This window comes from Lepisma saccharinum, chromosome 2 (assembly GCF_977018435.1).
Source record: "Lepisma saccharinum chromosome 2, izLepSacc3.1, whole genome shotgun sequence".
Taxonomy (NCBI): Eukaryota; Metazoa; Arthropoda; class Insecta; order Zygentoma; family Lepismatidae; genus Lepisma; species Lepisma saccharinum.
The window spans coordinates 53,417,509-53,431,145 of record NC_139230.1 but is presented as its reverse complement, the minus strand read 5'-3'; the positions used below and the strand labels follow the sequence as shown (position 1 = coordinate 53,431,145).

General features: G+C 37.2%; 1 protein-coding gene across 1 annotated transcript in view; it reads left to right on the top strand.

Moving 5' to 3' along the window:
- The window catches only part of PQBP1 (poly-glutamine tract binding protein 1), a 65,059-nt gene extending 52,029 nt beyond the window's left edge, over positions 1–13,030 (top strand). Inside the window, exons 5-6 of the mRNA XM_083117368.1 lie at positions 3,844–3,989; positions 11,283–13,030. Of these exons, the coding sequence (XP_082973494.1) occupies positions 3,844–3,989; positions 11,283–11,439 (303 nt within the window). The 3' untranslated portion in view covers positions 11,440–13,030. The remainder of the gene's footprint in view (positions 1–3,843; positions 3,990–11,282) is intronic.
- Positions 13,031–13,637: the final 607 nt, after the last annotated feature.

Here is a 13,637-nt window from a genome sequence, read left to right as displayed (position 1 = left end):
GTTATTTTAGGGACTATAAAACTTTGTCCGTTGTTTCGTTTTTTAGTGAAACTCTGATATAACTTGTTATTTCTTATTTACCTGCAAAGGAAAAAAATAGGTTAAGAATCTAAAATTTGAGGTCTAGTGATGAGTATGGGGCAGGTCTTGCACCCGGGTTTATTGCACCTGTGAGCTGGGGGGGAGTGGTGTGGAAGGGGTGGGAGTGTTTTGGACCAAGATGATGATGAGGTTGGAGGGCGATGGAAGACGACCCTAGGTTTGTCCTGAAAGATGTTCCTTGTGTCAGGATCACTGTGCAGGATGGGGAGGAGGGAGTGGAGGGTGTGTCTGATTTTCATAATGTGGGGGTGGTATTGGGTGATCAGAGCTGGAGGATTGGTTTTAGGTTGTTTGGTGCAGTTGTGGGAGGTGCCTCTTGTGATTTGTTTGTTGATGAGGGTGGAAGGGTACCCACGGTTTGTTAGGGCTTGGTGCAGGCATAGGTTGTAGTTTTGGCGGGATGATGGCGATGAGTTGAGGCGTTGGCCTCTGAGAGCTAGGAAAAATGGGATGGCTTTTTTGGTGTGGTAGGGGTGTGATCTGGAGTAGTTGAGATACTGGAGGTGGTTGGTCAGTTTGATGTGTATGGAAGTTTCCAAGTGGTCTCCCTCAATGTCAATGTCCACTTCTAGGAAGGTCACTTGGTATTTGGAGTGGAACCAGGTGAATTTGAGGGTACTGAAGTTGTTCAGTTGGTTTAGGAATGTAGTGAGGGAAGGTTCGCCATGTGTCCAGAGGAGGTATACAGGTATCCATCCTGTTCATGGGCAGGCTGGAACAGGAATTCCTTGACTCCCAAAAACTGAAACCACTCCTCTGGCTAAGATTCATACATGACATTTTCCTCCTCTGGACACATGGCGAACCTTCCCTACATTCCTAAACCAACTGAACAACTTCAGTACCCTCAAATTCACCTGGTTCCACTCCAAAGACCAAGTGACCTTTAATGCATTTTTCTGACACCTCAAAATTGGTACAAGTAATCAGTCATAACTATTTACTGGTTAAAGATACGTCGAAAAACCTTCACCATTGCATTTTCTCATGAAATTCTAGCCTGATTTGATATATCACCCCCTTCCCATTTAAACTTCTGAAGTTGAATTCAAGATGATGGTTGTTGTCGCCATATGCCCTATAACATTTGTCCCACCCCTATCACAAACCAACAATGTTAGTTTTGCGGAACAGTATGTCATTCAACTTTTATTCAGGTGTCTCCACAGTTTTGGACCACCCTGTATTTATTGTTACTATTTTTAATAAATGCATTTTGAAAATGTCAATTTTTCCCCTCCAAATACAACCTTTGTCAGAAAAGTTCCAGGACTGAGCTCGTAAAAAATAATTTATTCAACTTAGACACTAATGGTCCTAGGTTTTGTCAAAATAGTCCCCTTGGCTATCTATACACAGCTGCCACCATTTCTGGAGGTCATGGAAGCAAGCAGGGAAAGCTTCATCTAGGATGCTTCTCACCACATCTGTCACAAAACCGTTTGGATTGCTACCAATATCTTCATGACGCTTCCCTTTCAACGGTGTTTGCACACGGGGAGACAAATAATAATGACACTGTAACTGGTCGGGTAAGTATGGGTGATGTAGTAGAGCAGAGACACGATGCTTGGCCAGATATTCCTGGACTGATAAATCAGTATGTGGCCTTACATTGTCATGCAATAAGAACCACTGCCCAGATGCCCACAAATCAGGATGGTGCCGCAGAATTGCTTGACGCAAATGTTTCAGGACGTCAATATAAAGGTTTTTGTTTATCCTTTGTCCTTCAGGCAGATATTCATGGTGCACCAAACCTTTAGCATGAAAAAATGGGATCAACATTGTCTTTGGATCATCTTGCACTGAATCTCTGCCCTTCCAAAACCTTTTGTGCCATTCATAGATACGGCTTCTCGATAATGCCTTGTCACCAAATGCTTGCTGTATCATATTCCATGTTTCACTAGGGGTTTCCCAGCTTAACACAAAACTTAATGTTAACTCTCTGCTCGGAATGCACGTCCATCACGACACTGTGTAACTTCCAACTAAATGCGCCAACAAGCCAAACAGTGGGCTGCTAAGCACAGCCCTGCCACCTAGTGTGTTTACATGGAAACACTTCCAAGGCCATTTCTATTCAGAACACATATCAGGTGACTGAATAATACCCATTTCTTGGGTTTGAATATCACAGGTAAAGAACTAAAAAATCAGTCCTGGAACTCTTCTGACAAAGGTTGTATTATATGATGTAGCATATGAATGGGTTATTACTCTTCAACCACCATTTTTGGCAATATATTTTACTTTTACATGTATTAATGGAAACAGAGAAACTTGTTCACAAGGTGAAAAAATTTGGGGTCCAGCAGGAGACATCCAGTTTTCAAAATTACCCAAAAATTGTGATTTCAAAAATAAATATTTGCATCTTTTCCTTTCTTTTTAAATTGGGGGATGAGAGGATTGCATGTCCTCAAAGATCTTTTTTTTTTTCTTGTGGTGCTTCCTTGCGACAGGGCAGATGCTATAAGCAATTTTCTAAATGTTTTTCCATAATGTTGCAACACTACTTTTGAACATATTGAAGAGGTCCTAATTATGAAGCAGTACATTCAATAAAGTAATATATTAAACCACTATTATAACTATAAAGGTGATTTTCTCCTAAGAAGTATATGCCTATTTTTGGTGAGAGTTTGAACAGTTGTAGGAATACCACTGCTATACAACATTTTTTTTTTTGATCACATTGGTTTATTGTGGGGGCCACGGGCTTACTGAATCTGAATTTTTGTACAAAATTTCAATTTTCTTCCCCCTTTTTTTAAATTTCAATTATTGGGAAGTAAAGTGTATACATTTCACCCCCGTTAAGAGTCTTTGTCATTTGTAATTCTCTGTGACAATTAGTTCTCTTCCTACATTTTTTTTTTGTTTATGTACATCACAGCAAGTTTGCCCTGACGTACATACAGTGGAACCACAATTTTATGTTCCCGGATTTTACATTTTCCGGGAAAATACATACATTCAATCTTAATGGCCCTGACAAAATGTTATAAAATTTTCCTACTTCCCACATTTTAAGTTTTTTCTGCTTGGTCCCCTGAAAAATGTAAAATCGAGGTTCCACTATGCGATTAGCACTTGCAGGCAAAATTATGCCCTTTGATGTTGAAACGGACAAACTGAAAATTTTAATTGTTGTACACAAATAATGCTTCAAAAATAAAATGATACTGAAGAAATTTAGAATGATTGCAAGCAAACTGCAACAACATCAATGTAAATGACATGATAGAAATTAATGCATGATTGAAACTCTGCACAAGACAGTAAATATTTCTTTAAGAGAGAGGATAGAGTGGTAGTGACAGTAACAAGGTATATTCTTGTGAATAGAAAAACAATAATGAAATATATATTGTTACATCATCAGGAAATCCATGCCAAGTTCTTGTAAGAACATCATCAAGTGAGGAAACCTCACCAGAAATGCTGTAGTTAGAATACAGACTCTTAATAAACTACCAAATAAAATGCAATTTCAGATCCTAGCATATTTTCTTTACACCCCAGAAGAAGTAAGGTACATCAAAGAATAAGTATATACAGTAATAGTCAAGCAGGTGTTATTTATATTTACTAGACTTATAAACTGGTTTTACCATTTCAAGTTATATTTGTGTTTCCAGTACAAAGAATAAATTTGCTGTAGATGTTATTTTATCTTAAAAGCCTTAGAACACGTGAAAATGTTAAGTTACTTAATTTCCTTTTTTTGTCTAGGAAAGTGAAGAAGAGAATCAGACAGAAAACTGGCGTGATAATCGTGATAGACGTTGGGATGATCGCCAGAGGTCAAGAGGAGGACGAACAAGACATGATAATGATCTTGATCCTATGGACCCAGCAGCATATTCAGATGCACCAAGGTAATTTATTCAGAATATCAAATTTGGTAAATTTTTGTAAAAACGTATCATGTATATAAAGACGAGGCCTGTACATCATACATCATTTGAATCACTTGTTGAAGTGATGAAAATGTGTACCAAGTGAGGGACTTTTCAAGTGATTCTCTAACAAAAAAATAAAAAAGATAAAGATGTACTTTGATGAACTGTCAGCCTCCCTGGCGGAGTGATTATCACAGCGCGCTACAACACCAGGGGTCCCGGATTCGAATCCCAGCCTGGGCAATAGTGTTCTTTGTGAGTGTGTTCATTTTTCATCATATCATCACTCATCCTCATTTTCCGCAATTAGCTAATCCTTCCAGAATTTAACAATAGAAATTTGAAAATGTCAATTTTTCCTACCAACAATATGGGATAGAAATTACAAATGGGGTTATTATTCTTCAGCCACTGCTTTTTCATGACATAAGCTGGACCTCATGGCTGAGTGGTTGGCCCATCGCACTGCGACGCCAAGGGTCCTGGGTTCGAATCCCGCTCAGGCTTGATTGTTTGTGAACATCCATTCATCAATTTCATCATTTCATCACTCATCCCCATCTTTGCAAAGTAGCCAAGAGGTACAAAACGCGAAGTAAAATAAATCAAATCAAATCAAAATTTTTGTGACATAATTCACTTTTATATATAATAATGAAAATAAAATAACCTGTTCACACGATATGCCAATTAGGGGTCCATTGGGAAACATCCAATCTTCAAAATTACAATTTTCTAACACTTTTCATATTTTCATTTTTTTTTTCCAAATTTGGAAAAAATGATAATATGCAAAATTTTAGAAAACCATAATTTTGACATTTCCTACTGGACCAGAAATTGTTGCACATTGTGAACATATTCCTTTGTTTTCATTATTACATGTAGAAGTAAAATATATAATCAAAAAGCGGTGGTTGAAGAGCAAATAGCTCATTTATGAAATCTATCCTACAAAACGTTGAGGTGGAAAAGATCAACAATTTCAAACTCTATGTTAATAATATTTCATTTTTTGGTTCCGTGCAACTTACTATAATATAAGCATAAAATCAAAAATAGTTAATTTACTTACGTAAAGTGTGTATATAGTTGTCGTAGACGACATTTCAGTGGCTACTGTCCCCTTCTTCAGGTCATGAAGTTGGCTATTACATGTATACGAATTTCAGAAAGTTAGGATTAGGTTAAATTCAGTTATCAATAGGATATGTTTTTAGAAAGAGTGTAGGAGGTTGGGAGTGATTCCGAAATTTCTAAAATGGGGAATTACTCCATTGAGTATGAGGGGCACGATCAGAAAAATAAATGTCAAATGGGGATGATTAATAGTTGCATAAGAGAAGCATATGGTGCGGTGCATAAACTAAATAGAGAATGTTTAGAACTACATTTAGAGCTATGCTCAGCATTGGACAGGATAACCTGAAATTGAATAGAAGAAAGACACCACAAATATGTGGAGGTGGCCAAGAATGAGAATAGGATAAGAATTCAAAATAAGTTAACTAGAATAAGAAAGAACACAAAGGTAGGAGATATAAGGAAAATGGATAGGCGAGGAAACAGGCGAAATGAAAACCAATGTACTTAATTTAACTGATACAGAATTGCATCCGGATTTGAACATCATTGTGGAAAAATGCCAAAAATTCGCGATAGGAAAGGCTGAAATAGATAAAGAAGAGTTTATCATTGCTGCGGAAAGAATAGGAGCGATCCTTAATGATGAAGATGGCAAAAGGGAATTAAGGAGTAAGATACATGATATTATAGATCAACAAATCCAGAAAGAGAATGAAAAAGGGTATGGTAAAGGAGGGGGCAAAAATAGTAAAAGATACAGAAAGAGATTAGACGTCAAAAAGTGGGCCAAAGAGAATGACATATTTATAATAAGATCAGACAAAGAAAATATGGTCGCCATAAGTAAAGAAGACTATAGGAATAAATTAGAAGAGTGTTTTACAGGCGATGACTACATGAAGATAAGTAAGGACCCCATTAATAAGATTAGGAGAGATACAAAAAGAGAGATTGAAATTAGCATAACTTTGAGTAGGAGTGAGTAAAAAAGACTAATAGGAGATTGTAAAAAAGGAACTATCCCTGTGGCATTCAGCATTCCTAAAACTCATAAAGATGGCGTCCCTTTAAGACCAATAATACCCACGTATTCCTACCCATTTTACGGGATAGCACGCATGGTAGGTTAAGGGGGAAATTGAAAACATTGAATTAGAAAATGATGACAGAATTGCTAGTTTTGATATAGTCAACCTTTACCCCAGCATACCACGAGAGAAGGCCACAGATTGCTTACATAGATGGCTTGAGGGGAAATGGTACGGATGTAATAATCGCGTGGGAGTACGTGAGGTGGTTTAACCTAAGTACAGGTTACAATTATTTTTACTGCAATGATAAAATCTTCATGCAAAAGGAAGGTCTAGCAATGGGAAACCCCATATCAGGGATAGTTTCAAGTATTTTCATACATTTTATTGAGAATGCAGCTTTAAACACAGTAAGTAATGGAGTCAAGTACTATGGGAGATAAATAGACGACATCTTAGTAATTGGGAAAGATAAGGTGCTGGATGGCCTGTATGCGAACTTAGGAGAACAAGAGGCAAGAATTAAGTTCATGAGAGAGGATATGAAGGATAATAGGATTAGCTTCTTAGATTTGGAGATCAACAATAAAGATAGGAAAATCAAAACGGACATCTTCCATAAGCCCTTAGCAGGAGATAAATATATAAATAAGAAATCAGCACACACTTTTTTATCTGAGCCCTAAGATTATGTAATAGTAAGACGAAGCTGGAAGATGAAATAACATGGATTTTTGAAATTTGGAGAAAGAATGGGTACAAAAATGAAGAATTGCATAGGAATTTAAGTCGGGCGAGAAAAATATCCTCTAAGGATGAAAATAAAGATAGAGGAAATAAGGGGGAGGAAAAAGAAGAGGAGGATGTAAATGAGGAAAAAGGTGAATATAGGTATGTGGCTATCCCGTATTTCAGGGGAGTGTCAGAAAAAGTGGAAAAAGTAACAAAAACATACAAAATTAAATGTGGGATGAAAGCCCCTAAATGCGTAGAAAAACACTTTAATAGTTACAAAAGAGAGGGGGAAAAGAAAAGGCGATGAATTAGAAGGAAAAAAGGGTGTATATAGAATCAAATGTCAGTGTAAGAAAGAATATGTGGGGCAAACTGGCAGGAGTATGGGGATAGATGGAAAGAGCACGATAAAGATATTAGAGATGGAAACCCCCGCATGGGATTATCCGAGCATGTGCTAGAAGAGGAGCATGAGATAATCACTCAGGAAGTTATACGCGAGGAAGACAAATTACACAGTGCAACAAATTTGAACTTTGTGTCTTTCCGCGAGATGAAAGAAGGTGTTCTTTACTAAATCAAATACGCTAATTACGAAAATGAAATCAGAAATATTCCATCACATACCAATTTTTCTGGAAAAGATATGCTACATGTACCACTTAGCCTATATTTCATATAGTAAGCAATATATTGTAATTTAGGAGAAACAAAGTAGCAACTTTCGCGACACTTGGAATCGACTCCATTACAGTACAGGAGGAACCTGTAGCTGTATAAAATACAGATCATGGAACAAAATTAATTGTTTGTATTACAAAACAAAAAAGGTACGAGAAATCTGCAAAAAACATGAAATGTATTTATAAGTTAGAAACCTGTCCTGGAAACTTTCCGTTTGTGGGTGGATGGTGAAACTTCTGATAGGAAAAACTAAATATGCTGACCAAGGCAGTAATTTATTTTATTATAAAACATAAACTAACGTAACGTTTCAACCTTCTAGCAAGGTCTTCTTCAGACTCTGTATCAAGTACAAAAGTAACCAGATACAACAAGAAGGGTAATATATATACACAAACATTACTCCCTCCAGACTATTTAGAAAGTTGTTAGGAACTTTCTAGCAGATGACTTTCACTTTCCAACTTTACTTTCACCTAAAAGGCTAAACACAATTACTTCCATATAGAATGTGGTTGGACTTTTTAATCTCACGCTCTTTTCCCTTCATTTTTCTTCCTTCTCCTCTCCTCTTTTTCTCTTGTCCTTTCCACTCTTTCCAACATCTTCTTCCATTCTTTGTTTAACTTCAGTCCCCCATTCCAGTTCATTGTGTCTTCTTCGCCTTTCTTCTCTATTTCCTTGGCTTCCTTCCATTTTCTCACTAGCATTCTTTTCTCCCTTCCTATCTGCTTAGCCTCATCCCACTCTATGTCATGTCCTGTTTCTCTCGTGTGTTTAAATATTGCATTTCTCTCTCTCTTAAGTCGTACATCATCCCTATGTTGTTTCAACCTGTCTTTGAGCCTTTTTTTCGTTTCTCCTATGTACACACTCTGACATTCTTTACATTTTACTTCGTAGATAATCCCTTCTTCTTCCTCTTCTCTGTTTTCCTTTTTCTTGTTAGCATTCCTCGCTATTCCTAAGATGCTTCTCCCTCCCTTCCTGTAAGTTTTAATTCCTGCTTTTCTAAGCACTTTGCATATCTTTTCTGTGGTCTTCCCCATACTCCTTATTCCAAACCTTCTCTCCTCTTTTTTTCTTTCTAAATAGTCTGGAGGGAGTAATGTTTGTGTATATATATTACCCTTCTTGTTGTATCTGGTTACTTTTGTACTTGATACAGAGTCTGAAGAAGACCTTGCTAGAAGGTTGAAACGTTACGTTAGTTTATGTTTTATAATAAAATAAATTACTGCCTTGGTCAGCATATTTAGTTTTTCATAATCATGGAAACAAGGCTTAATGGAGTTCTGATAGGAGTGTCCAGCAGTAATCTGCCAAAAGGTTTGGTGACCATCTTCCCTTATATCGTCTTTCCATGGCAGCGATATCTTGATGAAATCACTCACCATGTTCATCACTCACATCTCCGAGATTAGGCAGGAAGAAATCCAAATGAGAATACAGGAAATGTATTTTGAAAGACATGTTGCAATCCATAGCCTTGTAACAGTCCAGCATGTGTTTCGTCAGTTCCCTGTAATTGTCAGACCTGACGTTGCCCAATAAATTGTTGCATACATTTATGAAGGCAAGCCAAGCTGCCTTCTCAGTATCTGTCAGCAACTCTTCAAAGGTTAGGTCATTCATCAAGTCACGAATCTGAGGACCGATGAAAATACCTTCTTTAATTTTTGCAGTACAAATCGCAGGAAATTTGGACAGTAAAAATTTAAAACCCTGCCATCTTTGTCTATTGCTTTCACAAAATTCTTCATGAAGCCCAATTTCAGATGGAGCGGTGGTAACAGCACACTGTCCTTGTCAACAACGGGTTCATGTCAATTCTGCCTGTGACAATGGCTGTGGTTGGGGCTGTGATATAGATGGCGTGTAATCAAGATCTTCGTGATCTATTGGTTGGTCACTACCATCTTCCATTTCATCTTCCAGTGTCCATCCCCTTGGTTGTTTTGGAACTGGGAGAGAATCGGAATGCGGAACTGGGCGCACTGCAGATTCCAAATTTGGATATGAAACTGTGTGTTTTGATTTACTTGAGATTCCAGTTAGTTTCATTAAACAAAAGTAGCAATCTGTTATGTGGTCTCTAGGTTCCCTCCACAACTGTGGTACGGCAAATGGCATAGATGGGTGGGTTCCATGCAACCTGCTTCTTAAATAGCAAGAGCAAAGTGAGCAACAGTTCTGTGGTGCCCAACACTTACTCTCATCTACCTTTGATTCAAAATACTACTCGTAAGCCTTTTTTGATGAGCGGAGAAATGGGATGTCTTTGAGACTTCGTTGTAAACTCACCACACACATAACAGAAAAGATTTGGTAAATTAACACACTTCCTAGCCATTGCTGAACACAAGAAACACATGAACATGCACAAATAGTATTCTTCACATCAGGAGTTTTGCATGACACACACTGCAGGAACAGACACTGCGTGATCCCACTAGCAACTGACTGATGCAAATAACTGCAACTCCATTATACCTTACTATACCTCAACCAAGTGGCTATCTATCCCTTCTCTCTCCACCCCCTCCCCTATGCACTGTCGAGCCCTAGTAACAGGCTGTGCTGATAAGTGCCGCGACAACAATAACATGCAGTCGTGCACTGATAAAATTGCGTTTCCAGAGAAAAGTTTAGGTGATATCGAAAAACGGTTTTCACTATCGTCATCAGGGCACTGAACTCCATAGGAATCACATGTTTTTGTTCTGCGGCAATTTTAATTGTCGCACAGTGTTATTAGGCATTAATGTGTACGAGGCCTCATTTATATGTAAAGATAGAGAAAATAAGCTGAATATGTATGATGGGAATATTGATGAAATTTGGTTAGGAATGTTGAAGAAATGGAATAATCAAGAATATAAAGATATCGGTTTCAATGTTAACCCAGACATTGAGCGGGAGGCAAGTATCATACGCGACTTCTCATTTGAAATGACATAACAGCAGGAGAGGGGGGGTAAGGGGAAGGAGGAAAAGTGACTCACTCGCAACCTCGAACATTTGAAAGCATACCAGTTCCTGTCTACGTGTGTCAGTTTTAGGGCAACTTCACTGGTTTTAACAATCTTTAATAGTAATTGAACATGCTTGTTCCTGTCAACATGGAGCTGTGATAGTGTAACATTACGGGTTTTTAACAATTTTTATAGCAGTTTTACTATGTTTTTGTCATTAGTCATCGTAACATTCAACCTGTCCATACATATACCTTGATCCTTTCTAAGTGACGAAGCTTTACGTATGCACGTAATAGCCGACTTCATGACCTGAAAAAGGGGGCAGTTGCCACCGAAACGTCGTCTACGACAACTATATACTCACTTTACGTAAGTAAATTAACTAATTTCGATTTTATGCTTATAGTTAATAATATTAATAATGGATATATTGTTTTGTGATTCAAGTATGTCATACCTTCATCTGAACAACACAGCGTTGAAATATCATGTCTAGTGTGAAGAAATTATGCATTAATTGCTACCATATGGAAATCTTAAACATAGCTACCACTTGTCGTGAACAGAATACACATGCTTGTAAATATGGCTACCACTCGTCCACTAAAGATTAATAAAGATAACTTTGAATGATGAATGTACAACTGCTCCATAGTGACATGGATTTTACTTGAGAAATTTTCTGTAATTTTATGTTAATCTAGAAGTAAGCCATGATTTTATTACTTCATAATATTTGCCTTTATTCATTGCAGAGGCAGTTGGACATCAGGGCTTGGAAAGAAAAATGAAGCTAAGACCGGAGCTGACACAACAGCTTCTGGACCTTTGTATCAAATGCGACCTTATCCTAGTCCTGGTGCTGTTCTTAGAGCAAATGCTGAAGCTGCTAAAGTACCTAAAACAAAATAGCATGCACAGTTATTGTGGCTAATTTTCTTTTCATTTATTATTTTTTGTTAAGATGTCATGAATTGTCAATTTTTTTTTAGTATTATAAATGAGATTAATATTTTGTAGTTTTACATGTCTTCCCACACGTGTTACATGACAAAATTGTTACATGCAGTAAACTAACTATAAATGTAATTTATAGAAGTTCAGGCATATTTTTTTTTTAGATTAAGGAAAAAGCAGATTTACTTTCTTTAAGTTGTAAAATATTGCATTTCTTTTTCAAATATTTTCATGTTGCTACCTGCTCTTTTTTTCCATGTTTAGTTAGTATGCAACTAACACTTAACTTCCCTCATAAATTTATGCAGCGTAATAAGAAATTTAGGTGCAACTTTTCCTAACTGACTAAATAATTGAGACATTGAACAAGAGAAGGGGCCAAGCCACAAACCTATGAAACTTGAGTTTTATTTTGGAATGCATGTGCCTGCCAACATCTTTTCATGTTCTATTGATATTTTTGCTAACAGTAGTACCATGGCTTGGCTCCACAACCATGTACTGGCCAAGTTCAGATTGTGGGGAGTGTCAGTGTGCAGCCTATGGAATGAAAGAAGGGCTCAAACTGCATGTGGCTTGGCCCCTTCTGAATCAATGCCTCAATTATTTCTTAATAGAAGTATTTGTATTTCTTGAAACAATTATATTTCATACAAAAAAGCAGGAACTTAAAAATATTGTGTAAATATTCCTCCAGATATAATTCTTTTAACCTGTGATAAATTCACGCATAAACAAGTTTGACTTATAAGCATTCTTACTTGATGATTTGTATTTCTGTTTTGTTACATGTAATTTTTTCTTTTTAATGCATTCTAGAAATATTGAATGTAAAAAAATAATAACCCTTAGACGCTGGGGCCGATTTCTCCAGCTTTGCCAATGCCAGGTTGATAGGGGGCCTCCCCGATGGTGCAGTGGTAGCGTCATTGCCTTGTAATCAAGGGGTCCTGGGTTCGATACCCAGTGGAGGCACATAGTGGTTCAGATTCCACTTTAAACTGTAGGTTCAGTCCTGATTTGCCTTAATGTGCACAAAGTGGACTTAAAATGCCAACTCAAACCAAACCAAAAGACAGGTTGTGAGGGTTCCTCCACAGTGCCCAATACGTGTTCCATTCTTGTGGCAAGAATTGCACACTTGGTACTGATACATTCAGAGAAAGAAAAGATTTTCTAATGTAGAAGTCATGCTTTTTCGTCAGGAAATTTATAATTCTGAAGGTTTTCAACAAAGATTTATACTTAGGTAAATATGAATGCTGGAGTTACAAATTATAGCTTATTTTCTTCAGTTACTTTCAGTTAACAAATAGAAGAAGAAGATGAAGAAATTCAAAAACTTATTATTATTATTATTTTTACAAAATTTGAACTCTGGGTAAGCAACACTGGGACGCAAGGGTCCAAAACATTACCTTCATATTGCCTGATATAGGTTCCATTCTCATGGAATTGTGCACTTGCTGCTGGCACTTTCAGAGAAAAAAAATATGCTTTTTTGTTTGGTGGAAAATTCAAAATTCAGATTTTTTTTTACATATATCTCGGATACTATGAATGCTAGAGTTTAAAATTATGTTTTGTTTTCTTCAGTACAAAAAAGACAATTTTCATTTATCAAGGAGACTCCGTGAAGTCCCCATGTAGGCAACGCAACACCTTAAAGCGAAGGTTCAAAATGTACTTCCATATTGCCTGATGTGTGTTCCATTCTTGTGTCAAGAATTGTTCACTTGCTGCTTTATGTAAAGGCAGTGATATTTGGGGGGGATTGCTCCCCTCCTCCAAATGTAGTCAGAATGAAATTAAACTTTACTAATTGTTAATGACATACATCAAGTCTACTAATTGTTAATGACATACATCAAGTCTCATATGACACTCAAAACATGTATCTCCGAACATTGTCTGATACTCAGGGTGTTCTCAACATCACACCACATTCTTTGGGACACCAGCCCGACCCTGTGGCCGAGTGGTTAGCACATCGTGCTGCGATGCCAAGGGTCTCGGGTTTGAATCCCGGTCGGGCTTGGTTGTTTGTGAATGTCAATTCATCAATTTCATCATTTCATCACTCATCCCCATCTTCGCAAATTAGCCAAGAGGCACAAAACATGAAGTAAAATAAACTAAATCAAATCAAAATC